Source organism: Nycticebus coucang, chromosome 22, assembly GCF_027406575.1.
Source record: "Nycticebus coucang isolate mNycCou1 chromosome 22, mNycCou1.pri, whole genome shotgun sequence".
Lineage (NCBI taxonomy): Eukaryota > Metazoa > Chordata > Mammalia > Primates > Lorisidae > Nycticebus > Nycticebus coucang.
In genome coordinates, this window is record NC_069801.1 from 26687166 (window position 1) to 26704756 (window position 17591).

General features: G+C 49.1%; 1 protein-coding gene across 2 annotated transcripts in view; it reads right to left on the reverse strand.

Annotated features, from left to right (window-relative positions):
* Positions 1-9176, reverse strand: part of TRIM62 (tripartite motif containing 62) — a 38609-nt gene extending 29433 nt beyond the window's left edge. Inside the window, exons 1-2 of one of the 2 annotated variants that reach the window (XM_053576286.1) lie at positions 9114-9166; positions 8168-8718 (exon numbers count right to left, since the gene is read on the reverse strand). In XM_053576286.1, coding sequence (XP_053432261.1) covers positions 8168-8575 — 408 coding nt within the window. In that variant the 5' untranslated portion in view covers positions 8576-8718; positions 9114-9166. Of the gene's footprint in view, positions 1-8167 lie in introns of both variants that reach the window. The other variant, XR_008376902.1, reaches the window with a different exon arrangement.
* Between the last annotated feature and the right edge of the window lie 8415 nt (positions 9177-17591).

Here is a 17591-nt window from a genome sequence, read left to right on the forward strand (position 1 = left end):
AGCTGTCCCTAGGGGGGCTAGGCACAGAGCCTGCGGGAACAGCTAACTTAGGAAAACCAAGCCTTAGAGCCCACAAGTCAGGATGTAGGAGGCAGCCTGAGCTCTGTGTCATCCACCACACTGATCTCCTTCCAAGCCTGGGGTCAGATGGCGGGGGGCGGGGCTCTGCTACCTATTAGCTGTGTGACCCTGTGATGTCACTTAACCTCTCCGTGCCCAGTCCCTCCTCTGTGAGATGGGGTAATCATCCCTCCTAAGTTTGGTTTAGCCTCCCGGAGCACAGAGCATGGCACACACTGAGTGCTTGGGAGATAAAGCAGTCACCAAGTCTCATGTCCGGCTCCCCAGGCATTCCTTCAGGTCCTCACCGCTCACTGTGTCCAGGCATTCCCCACCTGCACCTCCTCAGATGGCCAGAGCAGGATGGGGCCAGAGGGACCATCTGGTCCAACTCTTGAAATGCCAGAACAGGAAACATAGGCTCAAGGAAAGGGACTTACTGGCCCCCGGCCACACAGCTTGATGGAGAAAGACAAACTGGAAATGTTACTGCCAGCCGAAAGAGACAGGAAACCGGAACCTGCTGATAAACTTCCAAGTGACAGAGTGAACCCCAAGGAAGGACACTGGTGATGGCAGAGGCTCAGAAGCAGAGCGGGTGGGGGACACTGTGGTTTGGGTTTGAATTTCACTAGGCATCTGGTTACCTAATCCTCACAACAATCCACAAAGTTAGTACCTTTAACTCCATCTTGCAGAGAGGGCGATTGAGGCTCCAAGAGGTTAAGCAGCTTGCTTAAGGCCACACAGCTAGTAAGGGCCAGCGGTGAGGCTCTCAGTGACTCCAAAACTCCATGTTCAAAACCTCTCTGCCTCCTGTTCAGTTCAATGCAGTAGTGATTTCTGAGCCCCCACAGAGCATCAGGCTTTGTGCTGGCCACTCTGGGGCTGTAGACATGGTCCTTGCCCTCAAAGAGTTTGAGTTAGTCAAGGGGCAAACTGAAATAAGTAGAATACAAGAGAGACAGGACAAACCATGGAGGGCCTGCTTAGGTTCCAGTGCCACTGTCACCATGTGGCTGTGCTTGTGATACCTTCCCTCCACCTCAATTTCCAAATCTATTAAGTGAGACGGCAATAAGCACCTGCCCCACAGGGCTGCTGTGAGGATTAAATGACTTAATTCATGACTTGACATGATGCACAGGGTGAGCTCAATCCATCTGAGCTGTTGTCATTATATCATCATAATCATATCTGATATAGGGACCAGAACTGGGGAGCTTCATGGACAGTTTATTTCCTATGCAAGAGCCAGGTAAGATGATGGGCAGGGCTCCTGCAAGTCTCCAGGATGGGTCAGGGCATTGCAGGTGGGGAGAACTAGTTGGACAGGGGCACACCTGGTGTGTTCAGGAAGTGGGGGCAGTCAGGGATGGCTATAGCTGGGCATGTGACAAGTGGTGTCACAAGCTGGAAAGGCCAGTTGGGGCAGCCTGAAATGTCAGCCTGGGAGAGATGAACTCTACAGGGCCCCATCAGAGCTGGGGAAGGGCTGGATGAGAGGACTAGAGAGGACACACCTCAGAGGCAGAACTACATGCAGCCTGGAGCATACGATTATGCAAAGATACCAGCTGTGAGGGTCTGGAGATCCCGCTAATTTAAAGAGGCCAGGACACCAAGGCCAGACTTCCCCTCCTTTGAGGCTACCCCTCTCCCCAGCCCAGGAGACAAAACTGCTATGGAAAGCCACCTTAGCTCTGATTCAGGGACCCTTTTTGTCCCCATGGAGATAGCATAAACCCTGGAGTCAGAAAAGCCTGAATTCAAATCCTGACTGCATGACCTTGGGCAAATAATTTCCCCTCTCAGGGCCCACCTATGAGAGCCTCATCAGTAATGGGGGATAAGAGCCTCACAGGGTGGTAGTGAGGGCTAAATGAGATGGCACCTGGGACAGGGCCTGGTGCTGGCTCCAAGTAGGTGCTCAAACTTCTCTTCTTCATGTTCAGTACTGCCCTCTCGTATCCAAGGATGCCAGAAATCTGGACATGGCAAACTGAACTTGCCTCAATCCTGCATCTATGCTTAGAACCCGGATGCTGCCACTCCTCCCAGCAGACCTGAGTCCTATATCTCTGAGCCCCAGCCCTCCCTGTGGACTTGTGAGCTTCTCCCTGCCTGCAGGCTTTCCGGCAGTCCTCCCAGCACACTGTCCCTGAGTGTCCAGTCCTAACACAGATCTGGACCGGCCACACTCCCAGGGTGCCTGCATGTGTGTGCAGACCATCATGGAAGGCCCTTCCTGAGCTGGCCAACCCTCACTTTCACATTCTTACCTCCCTGTCCCAGACCCTCCCCTCCAGCTATAAGAAACCACCTGGATGTGTGTTCAATCCATGCCTGTCCCTACTCAGACTCAGACAAGCTGAGTTCAAGTTCCAGCTTCAGGGACACTTAGTGGGTTTGTGACCTTAGGCACAGTTTCTGAGCCTCAGTTTCCTTGTTTGTAAAATGAAGCAATGAGACCTACTTCATAAGGATGTATGGGGAATAAATGAAAGAGAGAGAGCTTAAACCCTGTCCCTGGCACAGTCCGCACCCAGGTCATGGAGACTGCATGTTTTATTCCCCCTGTTCATGACATCTTCTCTTCTGCTCCCAGGCTGGAAACACTCAGCACATCCTCAGGACTCAGCTCAGTGGAGCAAGCCTCAGTCACAGCAACCTATCTGTTTATGGGCCTGTCTCCCAGAGCCATGGCAGGGCCAGGTCCCATGTGGCTCTCTCCTGGGCCCACGTAAGGCTTGCCCTCAATAGTCATAGCAGGAGTGTAGACTGAAGAAATGACTAATGTCTGATTCTGAGATGGAACCCACCTCTAAACCCTCCATATCCACCCTGAGTGTCCAAGCAGAGCTCAAGGTCAAGAAGGTAAATTATGCTATGAAAACACCACTGGACTGAGAGTCAGCAGAGCTGAACTCTGGGCTAACCTTGAGCAAGCCAGTTTCCATCTGTAATGTGAAGGGAGAGGTGGTCAGATGGTTTCTGAGGTCCCTCCCCATTTGGATGGACCCAGGGCAGTTAGGATGTGGGAGGAGGGTGAGTTCTGAGCCAGAAAGACCAGTTTGGATCCCAACCCTTCTTCCTACTTGCAGGGTGACCTTGGAAGAGTTACCAAATCTCTCAGCCTCAATGTCTTCATCTGTGAAACAGTGCTGATCCCCGTCACAGTCAGGGAGCAGGGAAAATAAAAAAGACTCTTGTGAAGATCAAATGCCCATAACATAGTACCTAACACATGGTAAGTGCCCAATAATTTACTTTGTGCCCCCACCCTTTGGCTGTTATGTTTATTCTGTCATTGTTATTCTCTACCAGATCTTTTTCATTCTATAAAATAAACATCTTGGGGTCCTCAACTTTAGCCCTGAGTTTCTAGACTGTGGCCTGTACCAGGCCAAGGTGTCTTGGCCGCCCCTCTGAAGGGGGAAGTGGACATGCCAGCAGCCAGCCTCACCCCCATGGAGGCTGCTGTTTGCACATGAATCCTGCTCTCTCCTGGGAAAAGTGAGGCTTCCCCAGGACACAGACAACCCAGTTATCTCCCTATCCATGGCACAAAATAAAGTTCCTTTGCATCTGTCATTTCTCTCTCTCCCTCTTACACATAAAGCAAGCAGTCTCGCTCTTACTTCCATTTCCCAGACTGTAAAAGGGCGCAGAGAAGGCCATGCCTTCCACTCTGCTGGAAGAAGCCAGAGCCAAGATTTGATCCCAGTCCCCTAACCCTGCTCTTCCCTCGGGTGGCATCTCTAGATCACCATACTCAGCTCACCATGGCTCCTGTCTAAGGCTGATCCACCACCGTCTTTGTTGGCATGAAGGAGGCCTTGGGAAAGGCTCCAATGATCACATGAATCACGGAGGGGGTGGCTGAGACTGAATCGGATCCCCTCTCTGGGGGTTAGGAACCTGAGATGGCCGGAGAGCCGGATGACACGCCTGACTACCATGACATACCAGCCACCTGCCCTCAGGGCATCAGCTGGCATGGACAGACTGCTTCCTTAGCCTAGCCCTGTGCTGAGTGCTCTCAGTACAAAGACAGGCAGGGTGGGTGGGAGGCAATTACCCCGTGCTCAGGGGCTGTATGTGGCCCAGTCAGACTGGCTTCAAATTCTGGCCCTGCCATTTGCCAGCTGGGTGACCAAACAAGTCACTTAATTTCTCTGAGTCTCTGTTTCCTCATCTGTAGATGGAATAAATAACAATACCCACCTGGCAGGGGGCTACGAAGATGGACCAAGGTAATACAAGAAAAGCTGTTAGCACAGCTAGGGATCAATGAGTTCTGGCTGAGAATCCCCAGACCCTTTGGAGATGGGGTCCCCTCCCTCCCCTTTTACTCCCAGCACTCAGCAGTGGGGTTGGGGGTAAGAAGACACCAACACACACATATGTACACACACATGCACATTACATAAACATTCTTAGAACTACAGAGTAATCCCAGCCATGTTTATCCATGGGTGGGATTATGGAGGACTGTAGCTTTTATGATATAGAGCTCTGCTTCTTGTGTTAACTTTATAATCAGAATAAACAAATATCTCTAAAACTTGTGTGCACGTTGTGCCAGGCACAATACTAGGTACATCTATCTAATAGAGTATCCCTAACCCTTACAATATCCTTCCTGGGAACGTCGTATTATTCCCATGTTATAGATTTGTACTTGGAAGCTTAGAGAAATGAAAGCATGACCCCGGACATGGAATCTGGAGTACAAAGCCATTCTGCTTGGCAGGTCAGGGAAAGCTTCACAGAGGAGGTGATATTTGAGCTGAATCTTGAAATTTGAGTAGGCTTTGTCTAGGTAAGTGTTCTCAACCATGGGTGATTTCATCTCAGGAGACATCTTTCAATGTTTAGAGACACTTTTTTGTTGTCATAATGGCGGGCGGGGGTCGGTGCTACTGGTATTTAGTAGTAGAGGCCAGGGATGCTGCTAAACTTCTGATAAGGTATAACAGCCCTGAGTAACACTTATCCAGCACCAATGTCAATAGAAGTGAGCATGATGTAACGTACTATAGCTGTCACTTGCTAAGTGCTCCTTTGTGCCAAGTTCAGTACTAAATCCTTATAAACATTTAATGCTAACCTCATTACTTCCACACTATCAGTGAAGGACCTGAGGTCAGAGATGGTAAGAAAGTAACTTTCCTAAGATCACACAGCCAGTAAATGCTAGAGCCAGGATTGGAGATGACTATGGAGCCAGAGCTTTTAATGGTTCTGCTTTGCTACCTCCAGGATTTATAATAAATGTAAAAGCTCCAGGCCAACTGTTCGGTAAGGTATCTGGGGACTCAGGCTGAGTGCAGGCCTGGCCTCCTCTGGCTTTGAGGCGTTAGACAAGTCCCCTCCCTTCCTCCTCTCCACTGTGTCCCCATCTGTCTAGTGAACGTTACACCAGATGATCTCCAAGGCCCTGCCAGCTCTGAATCTGTATTTCTCCAGGAGAGGGGCCCAAGTGCAAGCTCTAGCAGCCACCAGCTGCTGGGGGAGGAGGTGGTGTGTGAGGGAGGGTCCAGGCTTATGGCCAGGGAAGAAATAGCTATTGAGCCATGCTTTCCCAGGAGAAGGAAGAGGCAGGCAGGGATAGAGGGTAGCTTGAACCTCACCCAGGCACATATCCTCTCCAAAGGGAGGTAGGAGACCCAAAGCAAGGCCTCCTTCTCAGGCCAGAGAGGCAGGTCTGGGCATTCACCCACCTGGACACATGAACTCTGACAGGTAGAAGGAGAAAGGATGGGAACGTGTGTTGTCTCGACCCTTACTGCAGTGGTTCTCAATCTCCCTAATGCCTCCTAATGCTGCGACCCTTTAATACAGTTCCTCATGTTGTGGTGACCCCCAACCATGAAATTATTTTCGTTGCTACTTCATAACTGTAACTTTGCTACTGTTATGAATCGTAATATAAATATCTGATATACAGGATGTATTTTCATTGTTACAAAGGGGTCGAGACCCACAGGTTGAGAACCACTGCCTTACTGTGTAACTTCAAATAACGGGTTCATCCCAGGTCAGCCTTAGGAAATTCCTGGTAGGAAGGAAGCATCCTGACCCCATCTTATAGACCGAGCATCAAAGTTTACATGAAGGGACTCAGCAAGGTACATAGATAGTGCTTAACACAGGTTTGGAACCCAAGTGGGTCTGACTCCAGGACAGTGCTCTAGAGAGTAGACAACGGCAATCCTGTTTTCCTTTTCACCCAAGAAAAGTGTTTCAATAATATTTGTAGACAACATATGTTCAATTTCTCCTGCATTCCCCAGGTCACAAAATGGAATACAAAGGCTCAAAGCACAATAATTCGGATTTCCCTGGTTTTCAGAAAGCACAAGGCTCTGAAGCCAAGGCTAGAACTTCAGACAGGGTGGGGAGAGGGTGAGTGGCAGGGAAGGATCCAGATCGGGTTGTGCCCTCCAGCCCTGGCCCTCTCACTTTCTGGTAGTGTGGCACTTGGTAAGTCACATCACCTCTCCAGACTTCGGTTTCCACATCTATTCAATGAAGAGGTTGGGCAGATGGTTTCAGACAGTCCCTTCAAGCTCTCACAACTTGCACCCAGTCCCTTCAAAGGTTCTCTGTTCCTCCCCGTTTATATAACTTCACAGATGGGGAGATGGGGTCACTAGCAGTGCCTAGCACAGAGGGTTCTGATGGTGGAGGCTCAATGCTGGCCACATGCAAACTCCCAGAAGTATAGGCCCTCACTCACCTTCTGACAGGTAGACAGGAAGGGGATCACTCATGGTTTCAGGATGAAAGAGACAGGGAGGGGACAATAGTGAACATGGGCCATTTCTCCCCGGGCCCATGGGCATTTGCTGGGTATAGACCAACTCACAGAGGCTCCCATATGGAAGGGTTCAGATCCCCTTATAATACAGGTGAAAGTAGTTATTTAGCTTCTGCTTAAGGATTTTAAGGAGCAGAGAGTTCATAATCTCCCACTTAGATGACTCTATTTTCATAAAATGATTGAGCCCAAACCATTCCGCTTCTAAACAGTCCACAGTCTGGGCCAACTTAGACTAGGGTTAGTCATTCATTCCATTTGGCCAGTGGAATTTGGGGAAGTCTTCACAAAAATGTTGGAGCAGGGCTTTGTGAGTTGAATAGGAGTTTGTCAGTGAAGACAACAGGTATAAGGGAGACCAATAGGGAGTTCTAGGGTAACTATGCTCAGGTTTGTTTATGTGTACTGTTTCACTTAGTCTTCAAAGGTCGTGATGTAGGTGATAGAGCCAAGGAGGTCATTAACACCCACTCCCCATCCCCAGACTCCTAGAATTCTACTTCCCCCTTCGTGAATCACCTCACATCTGGGCCTTATTCTCCAAATCTTGAATCTTCAAGTCTTGGCACCATTCTTAAAGGGCCCCTACTCTGGTTTAAATCCAAAACTGTTTAAAATGACCCCAATCCATCCCTAACGCTCACCCTCTTCCGACCCTGTCTGGGCTTGATCCCAGCCTTGACCCCTCATATACCCTGGCCTAACCTTCGACACCCTAATAGGCCTTCTCAGCAGTTTGCCACCCTAACGTAGACACCTCTCTTAGGTTTAATGTTGCGCCTGCTCAGCAGACTTTAGCTCCGGTACTCCCATTTAAGTCGTGATGCATCCCTGATCCGGGCCTCCCCATCGGAACCCCAGCCTGCTAGAGCTCAGCTACTAGGGGCAGTACAAACCCATCCACGCGGCCCCGCCCCCTGAGAGTGGCCCTGCCTTTGCCCACCTCTGACTGGCCTCCATTCAAAACCTTGGCCCAGCCCAGTACCTGGTCCAGCCCCGCTATCACTTTTCCTCGCGGTCCCAGACTCACCCTGGACCTGTCCCCAACCAAGGAGCCGCCCCCAATCCAAGTCTATCTCGGATAACGCCGAGGCCCCGCCCCGAGACCCCGCCCCTGCCCGCGGCCCCGCCCCACCCCTGCCCTGTATTAATTCTGATAGGGCCCTGACCCTGCCGGCGGCCCCGCCCCGTGACAGTTCTGACTGGGCTCTGCCCGCGGTCCAGCCCTGACCCCACCCCCAGCCGTCCCCGCCCCCGCCTCGGGCCAGCCCGGCAGCACACCTGCAACTCCTCGAAGGCATCGTCGATGCCGGTGACCTGATGCTGCTCGTGCAGCGCAGGCTCGTCGCAGAAGAAGCAGAGCAGCGCGCGGTCCGTGAGGCAGAAGAGCTTGACCTTGTCGTGTGCCTGGCAGGGTCGCGCGGCTCGGCGCGCGTTGAGGATGGCGTCCAGCGGGAAGGCGCTGTAGCGCTCCACGATGTTGGCCAGCTTGAGGCTGGGCGCGAGCGCGGGCTCGGCGAACGTGCGCCGGCACTCGGGGCAATCACGGGCGCCCTGCGCCTCCTGCCGCACCCAGTGCTCGGTGATGCAGCGGCGGCAGAAGTAGTGCTCGCAGCCCAGGCTCACCGGGTCCTGGTAGATGCTCAGGCAGATGGAGCACAGCAGCTCGTCCTTGAGGCTGCACGCCATGGCGCCAGGGGCGGCGGAGAGGGGGGCCTGGGAGTCAGGGGGCGGCTGAGAGCGGGAGACGATGTCTGGGGCAGCTCCGAGGGACTGGCACTGGACGAAGCCCGCACAGGCAGGGTAGGCGGTACCGGAGAAGGGAAGAGGTGCTGTCCGGGAGGAGGGTAATGCGAGGAAGGGGCGCGGGGTAGAGACTGCCGGGGTGAGAGCCCAGGAGGGAGGTCTCGAGGTGGTAGAGAACCCAAAGCGATGGGCGCTGGAGGGATGCGGCCCCAGGCAAGGAGGTTTTAAGGGGCGGGACAGTCCGAAGGGGATGGGACCTGGGAGCCCGGGATCCAGGAGGAGGCGGAGGCGAAATCCTTGGGGGTCGAAATCCCAAGACGGACGCGTTGGGGGGAGGGGGTGAATCTGGGTGGGGGAATTCTGGGGGAGGAGGAAGCCAGGCCGAGTCGCACCACAGCTGTGCCGGGCAGAGAAGAGGCGGGGTGCCAGCCAGCCAGCTCAGCTGCCGATCCCTGCCCCAAGCCCCGGCTCGGCCCCTTACCCCCGCGGGCTCAGCAGCCACAGCTCGGGTCCAGCGCAGCCTCTCAACCCGGAACCAGCAGAATCCGAGCCGCCGGTGGCCCCGGCTCCCTCCCCGCCCCCGTGGGCGGGATCCGAGCGACTCCGCCCCCGCAGCGGGCGGGGGCGGGGCGGGGCCTCCGGCCTATTGACCCCGGCTCCGCCTCCACCATCCTCCCGCAGGCGGGAAGGCGAAACCCAGCTGTCCCTTAGGGTCTGTACTTGAACCGGCATCCATGGCTCGCTTAGGGTCTCCGCGGCAGGATGGAAAGCGGACAGCAGATAATTTGAAAGAACAATGAACAAATTAGGAGCATCTTTCTGTATCATCAGTTTGAAGGTTTAGGAGAAATAATATTTTGTATTAAACAAGTGAGACTATGTCGTGTAATCTGTATAGAATACAATTATCGCACAGACAAATGCCCTGCTTGCTTGGAGCACGTTCTAGGCCCTCGCACTCCTAAGCCCTGGGGTCCCATCATTTCTTCTTCATTAACTTAAGGAACACTTGGGGGAAAAGTTTGGAAAACCTTGGCTAAATGTCTGACCCAGGTGATTCCCTCCATTTGGTAGATGTTTCTGGAGTGCTCTCTGTGCGTGTGCGCGCGCGTGTGCGGTGTGTGTGTGTTCATGTGCGGGCGCGTGTTAGGGGGGCGTGGAGCGGGAGAGGGGGAGAGAGAGAAAGTAATAGGACACCTTGTCTTGTGTGCCAGATGGAGAGGGGACAAGGGATTTCTAGGCAGAGGGAGGAGTTGCAGAAGCACAGAGGTGTGAAAAGGGAAGGGCCTGTTGAGGGAAGTGCAAGCAATTCTGGTCTGTTGGGGGTGATGGGGAAGGGGCTTGGAGGGTCACAGAAACTTCTTGAAGGTGTTCGGATTTCAAACAGGGGCACCATCTGGTCCGATTTGGGTTTCATAAGTCTCTGAGATGCTTATTATATCATCAGCAACGTGAAGCAGATAGAAACCATTTCTGATGTCCAAGAGGGACTTCTTCATAAGCATAGTGCTCAGAACACAGTAAAGCTGTGTCCTGGATAAGAGCTGCATGGATGTGGAATGCAGGAGGAGGGAAAGCCTGGGTACCAATGAGGTGACTGTTGTCAGTGAGCTGGCCGGAGGCAAGACCTGAACTGGGCCCTGCAGTGGGTAATGAGAGAAGGCTAGGATACCGAAAGGACAGACGTTATGACATTTGGTGATGGTTTGGACATAGGGGTGAGAGAGAGAGGCAATGAGGGTGGCTCCCCAGTTTTTGTGTCCTCCAGAAATGTTTTCACTGGTATTAAACTTTATTGACATACAGGTTGAAGAAACAGCTCTAAATTTAGTTCATGGCTGTTAATGTGTCTGCTATCATACGCTCACCTGGCCCAGTGTCTGCATCATTGCCAGAATAATGTTGGTTGTTCATGCAACAGCCATTCCTCAACTTTTCTTTATGATCAGAGTCCTGCGTGACCAAGAAAAGGCTGACCCCAGTCCACCTCCAAGAGTGAGTCCTGTTCAGTCTGTGTCCATCATGGTGGTTGAATTCCTCTTGCCAATGATGGTTTGCACAGGTCTGGCCTGAAAAGCCAGAGGGAAGCCTATGGCAGAGAAGGTCTTCTGGAAAGGGTCTCTTTATTTTCATAAACAGTTTGCCCCTTTTGCTGGATGCATTTGGTGGCAATGTTGGAATTGCAGGAGCCATCTTGCTCCCAGTCTGGGGCTAGCCAATACATGAGGTAGGGAGGTAGGAAGCTACCCTCTAAAAAGAGCATCTTTTACTCTGATGGAGAGCCTGCACTTTAGGACATGCAAGATGGTTCATTTTGATGCCTAAGCAAGTTTAATGATAGTATACTGTCGCTTGACAACCTGGAAAATCCCAACTGATACATTGACATGCACCTACATTATAAGGGGTGTAAACAGCGCAGAGTCTAAATTATTGAAGCATTTGAAATGAAGTGGAAAAAACCTTGATGATGAACAAAACAATGGCTTTATTATCCAAGATGTATTTGCTGATATTGACTCCAGGCAGGCCTTGTGTGAAGGGATAGAATAAACTATGCTCCTTGCTCCCAAGGAACTGGCGGTCTACAAAAAAACAATGATCAGAGATTCCTATTGGCAAAATGGGGTTTACTAAGCACTCTCACATGTATTATTGAACCTGAGTCTTAAAGCCATGTTAACTAGGATGTATTATTATCTCCATTTTATAGAGGAAGATATTGAGGCTCAGAAAAAGGAGATGTGGTAGAAATTGCTAGATGTTCACCAAAATCCATCCTCCCATTCTATAGTAATAGAATAGCAGTTGGAGGAATGGCTGGTTCACTAGAGACTGCACACCCCATCTGTTCTTGCATCTGAGTGAGGCTTTGTGACTAAGTCCTTTGCAATAGTAAGAAAATAGAAACAGACTTTAGGCATTGAGCTTTAGCTCTTCCATGCTCCATTTCTTCTTTCCTTAAGTTGGAACACAGATGTGTCAGGGACCCAGCTTCAGTAATGCTTCAAAAGGGCTGATAGAGCAAAGACATGGAAGGTACCTGGGTTCCTGAGTGACACATGGAATAGAGCCACCTATCAACATGGTCTAGAGCAGGCGTCCTCAAAATTTTTAAACAGGGGGCCAATTCACTGTCCCTCAGACCGTTGGAGGGCTGGACTATAGTTAAAAAAAAAAACAAACTATGAACAAATTCCTATGCACACTGCACATATCTTAGTTTGAAGTAAAAAAACAGGAACAGATACAATTCACACCGTCGCTTCATGTGGCCCGCGGGCCACAGTTTGAGGACGCCTGGTCTAGAGAGTGAGAAATAAAGTTATTTTCTATAAGCCATTGTACTTTGGGTCTTTTTGTTGCAGCAGACTAGTCTTCCTCATGCTATTTAATATCTGTTTTTAGAAAAGATTCTGATACTGTTTTATGCTATTGTCTTACTCCTTTCAGTAGATCATTTCCTCATAATATCTGGCTCCCATCTCCTCCAAAGGGTATTGAATATGGTTTTCTCTGGCTGAAAGTCACGTTCTCTTTTATTGTTCATATTTTTCAGTTTTTAGTCTTTTCACCCTGTGAGGTGTTCTCCTCCATATCTTACTGCATCTCAGTTAAGATGCAGAACACAGGGCAGTACCTGTGGCTCAGTGGGTAGGGCGCCACCCCATATAAGGGTGGTGGGTTCAAACCTGGCCCTGGCCAAACTGCAGCAAAAAAGTAGCCAGGTGTTGTGGCGGGCACCTGTAGTCCCAGCTACTTGGGAGGCTGAGGCAAGAGAATCACCTAAGCCCAGGATTTGGAGGTTGCTTTGAGCTGTGATGCCATGGCACTCTACCGAGGGTGATAAAGTAAAACTCTCTAAAAGAAAAGAAGAAAAAAAAGACGCTGAACACAAAAACTGTTGTTGTATTGAAGAATAGTAAGTCATTTCTCCCTCTGGATTTTTGCTTTCCCAGCTCTGATCCAGTCAAGGGGTCTAAACTAAGAGATTCTGACTGCAGTGTATCCCACCTGCCTCTGTTCCTGAAAAATAATACTTAGAATTTTTATTTTTTTGAGACAGAATCTCACTCTGTTGCCCCTGGCTAGAGTGCTGTGGCCTCAACCTAGCTCACAGAAACCTCAAACTCCTGCGTTCAAGCCATCCTCCTGCCTCAGCCTCCTGAATAGCTGGGACTCCAGGCACCTGCCAGAATGCCCAGCTAATTTTTCTATTTTTAGTAGAGATGGGGTTTTGCTCTTGCTCAGGTTGGTCTTGAACTCCTGAGCTTAATTGATCCTCCCACCTCAGCCTCCCAAGAGTGCTAGGATTACAGGCATGAACCTTGCTTGGCCCAGAATTTTTTTTTTTGTTTGGAAAGCTATCCAAGAACTATTGTTGAGTGAAAAAGAAAGTAAGAAAGACCCAAACGTACAAAGACACAGACACACACAGACTTACACATGCATGGAAGCATCATTTGCGTAATATAAATTCTGTAGAACTATATAGCAATTCTGTGTTCATCTATGAGCTGGAATTATGGGGGGACATTAATTTTTATGTTAGGAAGCTCCATTTATTATATTAATTTTATAATCAAAAAATTTACAGTTGATCTTCATTATTCCTGGATTCCATATTTGCAAATTTACCTCCTTCTAAAATATATTTGTAACCCTCAAATCAATACTGGAGCTACGTTTGCAGTTATTTGTGGACACATGTATGCACAGAGAGGTGAAAATTTTGAGTTACCCACATGTACGTTCCCAGATGAGGTTGAACAAGGAGACCCTCTGCCTGCCTGTTTCAGCTGTAACTAGTGTACACAGGTATCCTTTGTATGACCTATGTAGGACCATGTTTTTCTTATTTTTGTACTTTCTGTGGGTGATTTTGCGATTCAAAATGGCCCCCAAGCAAGTGCAATCTAGTGTCCCTAAGTGCAAGAAGGGTGTACTGTGGCTGAGGGAGAAAATATGAAAGCTTTCTGGACAGTATCCAGTCACAAATAATCTCTATTTTTCACAGTAATGGCTGGATACTTGCTGGACAGCCCTTGTATGTTACATAAGTTTCATTCAGACATGAGCTATGGTACCATTGGCCATAATTTGATGTTAAGGAATCAACTATACGTATGTGTCAGTGTGTATGTGTGTGTGTGTATAATATATATATATATACATATATAAAGTAAGGTGTCTTTAAACAGAAACACACAAAAACAAAGTTGTATATTGATCAGTTGCTAAAAATGTGGCCAGAGACTCACAGAACTTGATGTATTTTCTCTAGAGGCAATGATTCAGTATTTGCTAATTCAGTTTTTGCAGTGACTTTATGGAACATAATAACTACTCTGAATAATGACAGTCAACTGTATTTAAAATTGTTCTAACAGGCCAGGCACAGTGACTCACATCTGTAATGCCAGTACTTTGGGAGTGCAAGTCAGGAAGATCGCTTGAGGCCAGGAGTTCAAGACTAGCCTAGTAACCATAGTGAGACTGTGTCTGTACAAAAAGTTTCAAAATTAGCCAGGCCTGCTGGTACATGCCTGTAGATGCAGCTACTCAGAAGGCTGAGACAGGAAATCACTTAATCTCAGGAGTTCAAGTCCTTAGTGAGCTATGATTGTGTAATTGCACCCCAGCTTGGGTGACAAAATGAGACCCTGTCTCAAAAAGAAAAAAAATGGTTTGCACCTATAATCCGAACACTCTGGGAGGCCGAGGCAGGTGGATTCCTTGAGCTCAGGCATTCAAGACCAATCTGAGCAAGAGTGAGACCCTATCTATTAAAAATAGAAAAACTAGCCGGGTATAGTGGCGGGTGCCTGTAGTCCCAGCTAATCTGGAGGCTGAGTCAAGAGGATTGCTTGAGCTCAAGAATTTGAGGTTGTTGTGAGCTATGATGATTCCACTGCACTCTAACCTGTACAATAGAGTGAGACTCTGTCTCAAAAAAAAAAAAGTAACAATGTCCATCAATACAAAGTACCAACACCCACACCCCTTTCCTGCTTACATTCACTCAAGCCCACTTGAAGGCAGAGAGCAGAAGAACACTGTTTGAGCAACTCCCCTGTGCTACTCCCAGGGCTGGATGCTTCATGTTCACTATTTTATTTGCTCCTCACAACATCCTGCAGACTTGACATCTTTCTCCCCATTGGCAAATGAGGAATGTGTGGCTCAGAGCGGGGAAGTGACTTATCTAAATCCAGAGCCAGTAAGCAACACAGGCTTCTCCCCTTGAGCTGCTGGAGAAGACCCCATAGTTGTGTAGCCTGGGCTGGGCCCTTCTAGGTGGTCAGCCCCATCCAGCAGGCTTTATCAATGGTCCAGTCTGGCTCCCACTCTCAGAGCTTCCCGCCAGTCCAAACCTTTGCCTGACTGCAGTAACCCCTCAGAGATGCTTCTGTTCCATCTGGAGGAAAGGAGGGACTTTGCTTCCCCTCATGGAGAAAGTAGAGCCTCTCCCAGGGACTCGACCTCCAGTTCCTTCAACCTATCAACTTATCTGTAGAAAAGCCTCCTTCCTCTGAGAAATGAGGCAGAGTGTAAAATAAACAAGTGGATGAGGTAAATGCATTTCTAACTTTCTTCATGCTCACCCCCTTACCCTGGTCTCAGAGGATGAAGTGCCTTCTATTAAAAAAAACTTTACCTAACAAATGCAATCAGTGTAATCTTGTTTTTTGTGCCTTCAATGAATCCCCAACAATAAAACAAAACAAAGCAATTGCTCCTCCTGGGCTGTGGTCTGATCCTCCCAGGCCTCCTCTGGACCTCAGCACCTTCAATTATCCCCCTCTTGATTTCGGGTTTTTGTGTCTTTCTTTATCACTGGCTGCTTTTCGTCAGCCTATAAACACACTGGAAGTTACTCCACAGTCCACAGTTGCCCCCACCTTCAGCTCCCGCCTCATTTCTTACTTTTCTCTAGCCCAGCTTCTTGATGGCCAGACAGGCATCTGCACAGCCTGTCCTGCCACCATCAGCTGCTGCAGCCTGCCTCTGCCCCCTGCCACTCCACTGAGCTCACTAATAATCTTCTAATTGCCAATTAAAAATAGTTTCTGATACACCGTTGCTGCTGTAGAAAAATCAAAATGGAGGAGAAGACTCAAAAGAAATTTGAAATATTCATGATGCTGCCACCCAAAAAGAAATATTGTTAATGCTTGGATTATATCCATTTTTTTTTTTTGAGACAGACCTCTGTTGCCCAGGCTAGAGTGCCATGGCCTCAGCCTCGCTCACAACAACCTCAGACTCCTGCATTCAAGTGATCCCCTGCCTCAGTCTCCAGAGTAGCTGGCACAATAGGTGTCTGCCAGGATACCCAGCTAATTTTTCTATTTTTAATAGAGACACTATCTCACTATTGCTCAGGCTGGTCTTGAACTCCTGAGCTCAAGTGATCCTCCTGCTTCAGCTTCTCAGAGTGCTAGGATTATAGGCGTGAGCCACCATACCCACCCAATACCTGGATTTTATCCCTAAAGACTTTTTCCACATATTATATACGCATATGTGCACATACGCACACACAAACACTCAGGGTTGGTAGGGAGAGGAGGAAAAGGAGAGGAAGGGGGAGTAAGAGAGAGAGAGATTTTTCAAAAATAGAAATGTATTCACTCTCTAAATCAGTGCTTCTCAAAGCACAGTCCTTGAACCACATGTGTCTTCTTCCAAGAGCTGACTTTGAGATAAGCAATGGAGTGAAAATAGTTTATTTGGGGAGTGTAAGTAACACTACTAGGGAAGTGGGAATGTGATACTGAGAAAGAAAGGCAGCCCCATAAGGATGCATTATTATCACAGAGGGCAAGTGAAGATTTATCTTGCAAGGAAACTCTGGGAAATGGTCCAAAGCACAGGCCACAGAACTATCCCACCCAGCCTGTAATCCTAGCACTCTGGGAGGTCGAGGTGGGTGGATTCCTTAGCTCAGGAGTTTGAGAACAGCCTGAGCAAGAGCAAGTCCCCGTCTCTAGTACTACTACTACTAATAAAAAAAAACCAAACTATCTAGGCGGTGCCTGTAGCTCAGTGGGTAGGGCATTGGCCACATACACCCAGGCTGGCGGGTTCAAATCTGGCCCAGGCCAGCTAAACAACAATGACAACTGCAACAACAGCAACAAAAAACAGCTGGGCATTATGGTGGGTCCCTGTAGTCCCAGCTACTTGGGAGGCTGTGGCAAGAGAATCACTTAAGCCCAGGAGTTTGAGGTTGCTGTGAGCTGTGACGCCACAGCACTCTACCGAGGGTGACATATGAGACTATCTCTTAAAAAAAAGTATCCCACCCAAAGACCCAGGGAATTGGAGTATTTCTACACCGTCTTTGAGTGTTGGGGCTGCTCCCGGGTGGTGTTTACTTCCTTGTGCAGTGTAATTTTTATAGTTCTGGGGAAATGATCCCTCAGCTACTATACAGATGCTGGTAGTCAGAAGTCTTGGGAACATAATGACAGGTTTGAGGGACACAGGCAGTGTCTGTTACAGTTCAGCCTTGGTACCTGCTCAGACAAATTTGGACCTACCTTAAGTTTCATGTTCTGTCACTGCTTTCTCAGGTGGTAGAAAGTCACATTTTATTACTAGAAAAAGAAGAGGAGAAGGGGGAGGAAGGAGAAGGAGAAAAAGATAAAAGTGATAGGGAAGAAGCTCCAGGCACCCCTGCCGCAGCTGGTCCTGGGCCGTAACTGAATCTCATCATCTTCTCTACCACACCCCTCATCCGAGCCAGCAGAGGTCACTTACTCCTACCAGTTGGGAAACTCCTTTTTTGGCCTGCTGGTCTACTGACCTGAGGAGCCCAAAATTATAGCTTCGGGGGGGGGGAAGCTGTAATTTTAGGTTTCATAAAACCATGATCATGTCCTCTGGTAGAAGTGTTCTCTCCCTACCCTTTGGGCACTAGGAGCTCTAGTGTACAGAGCATAAAGCTTCGGGG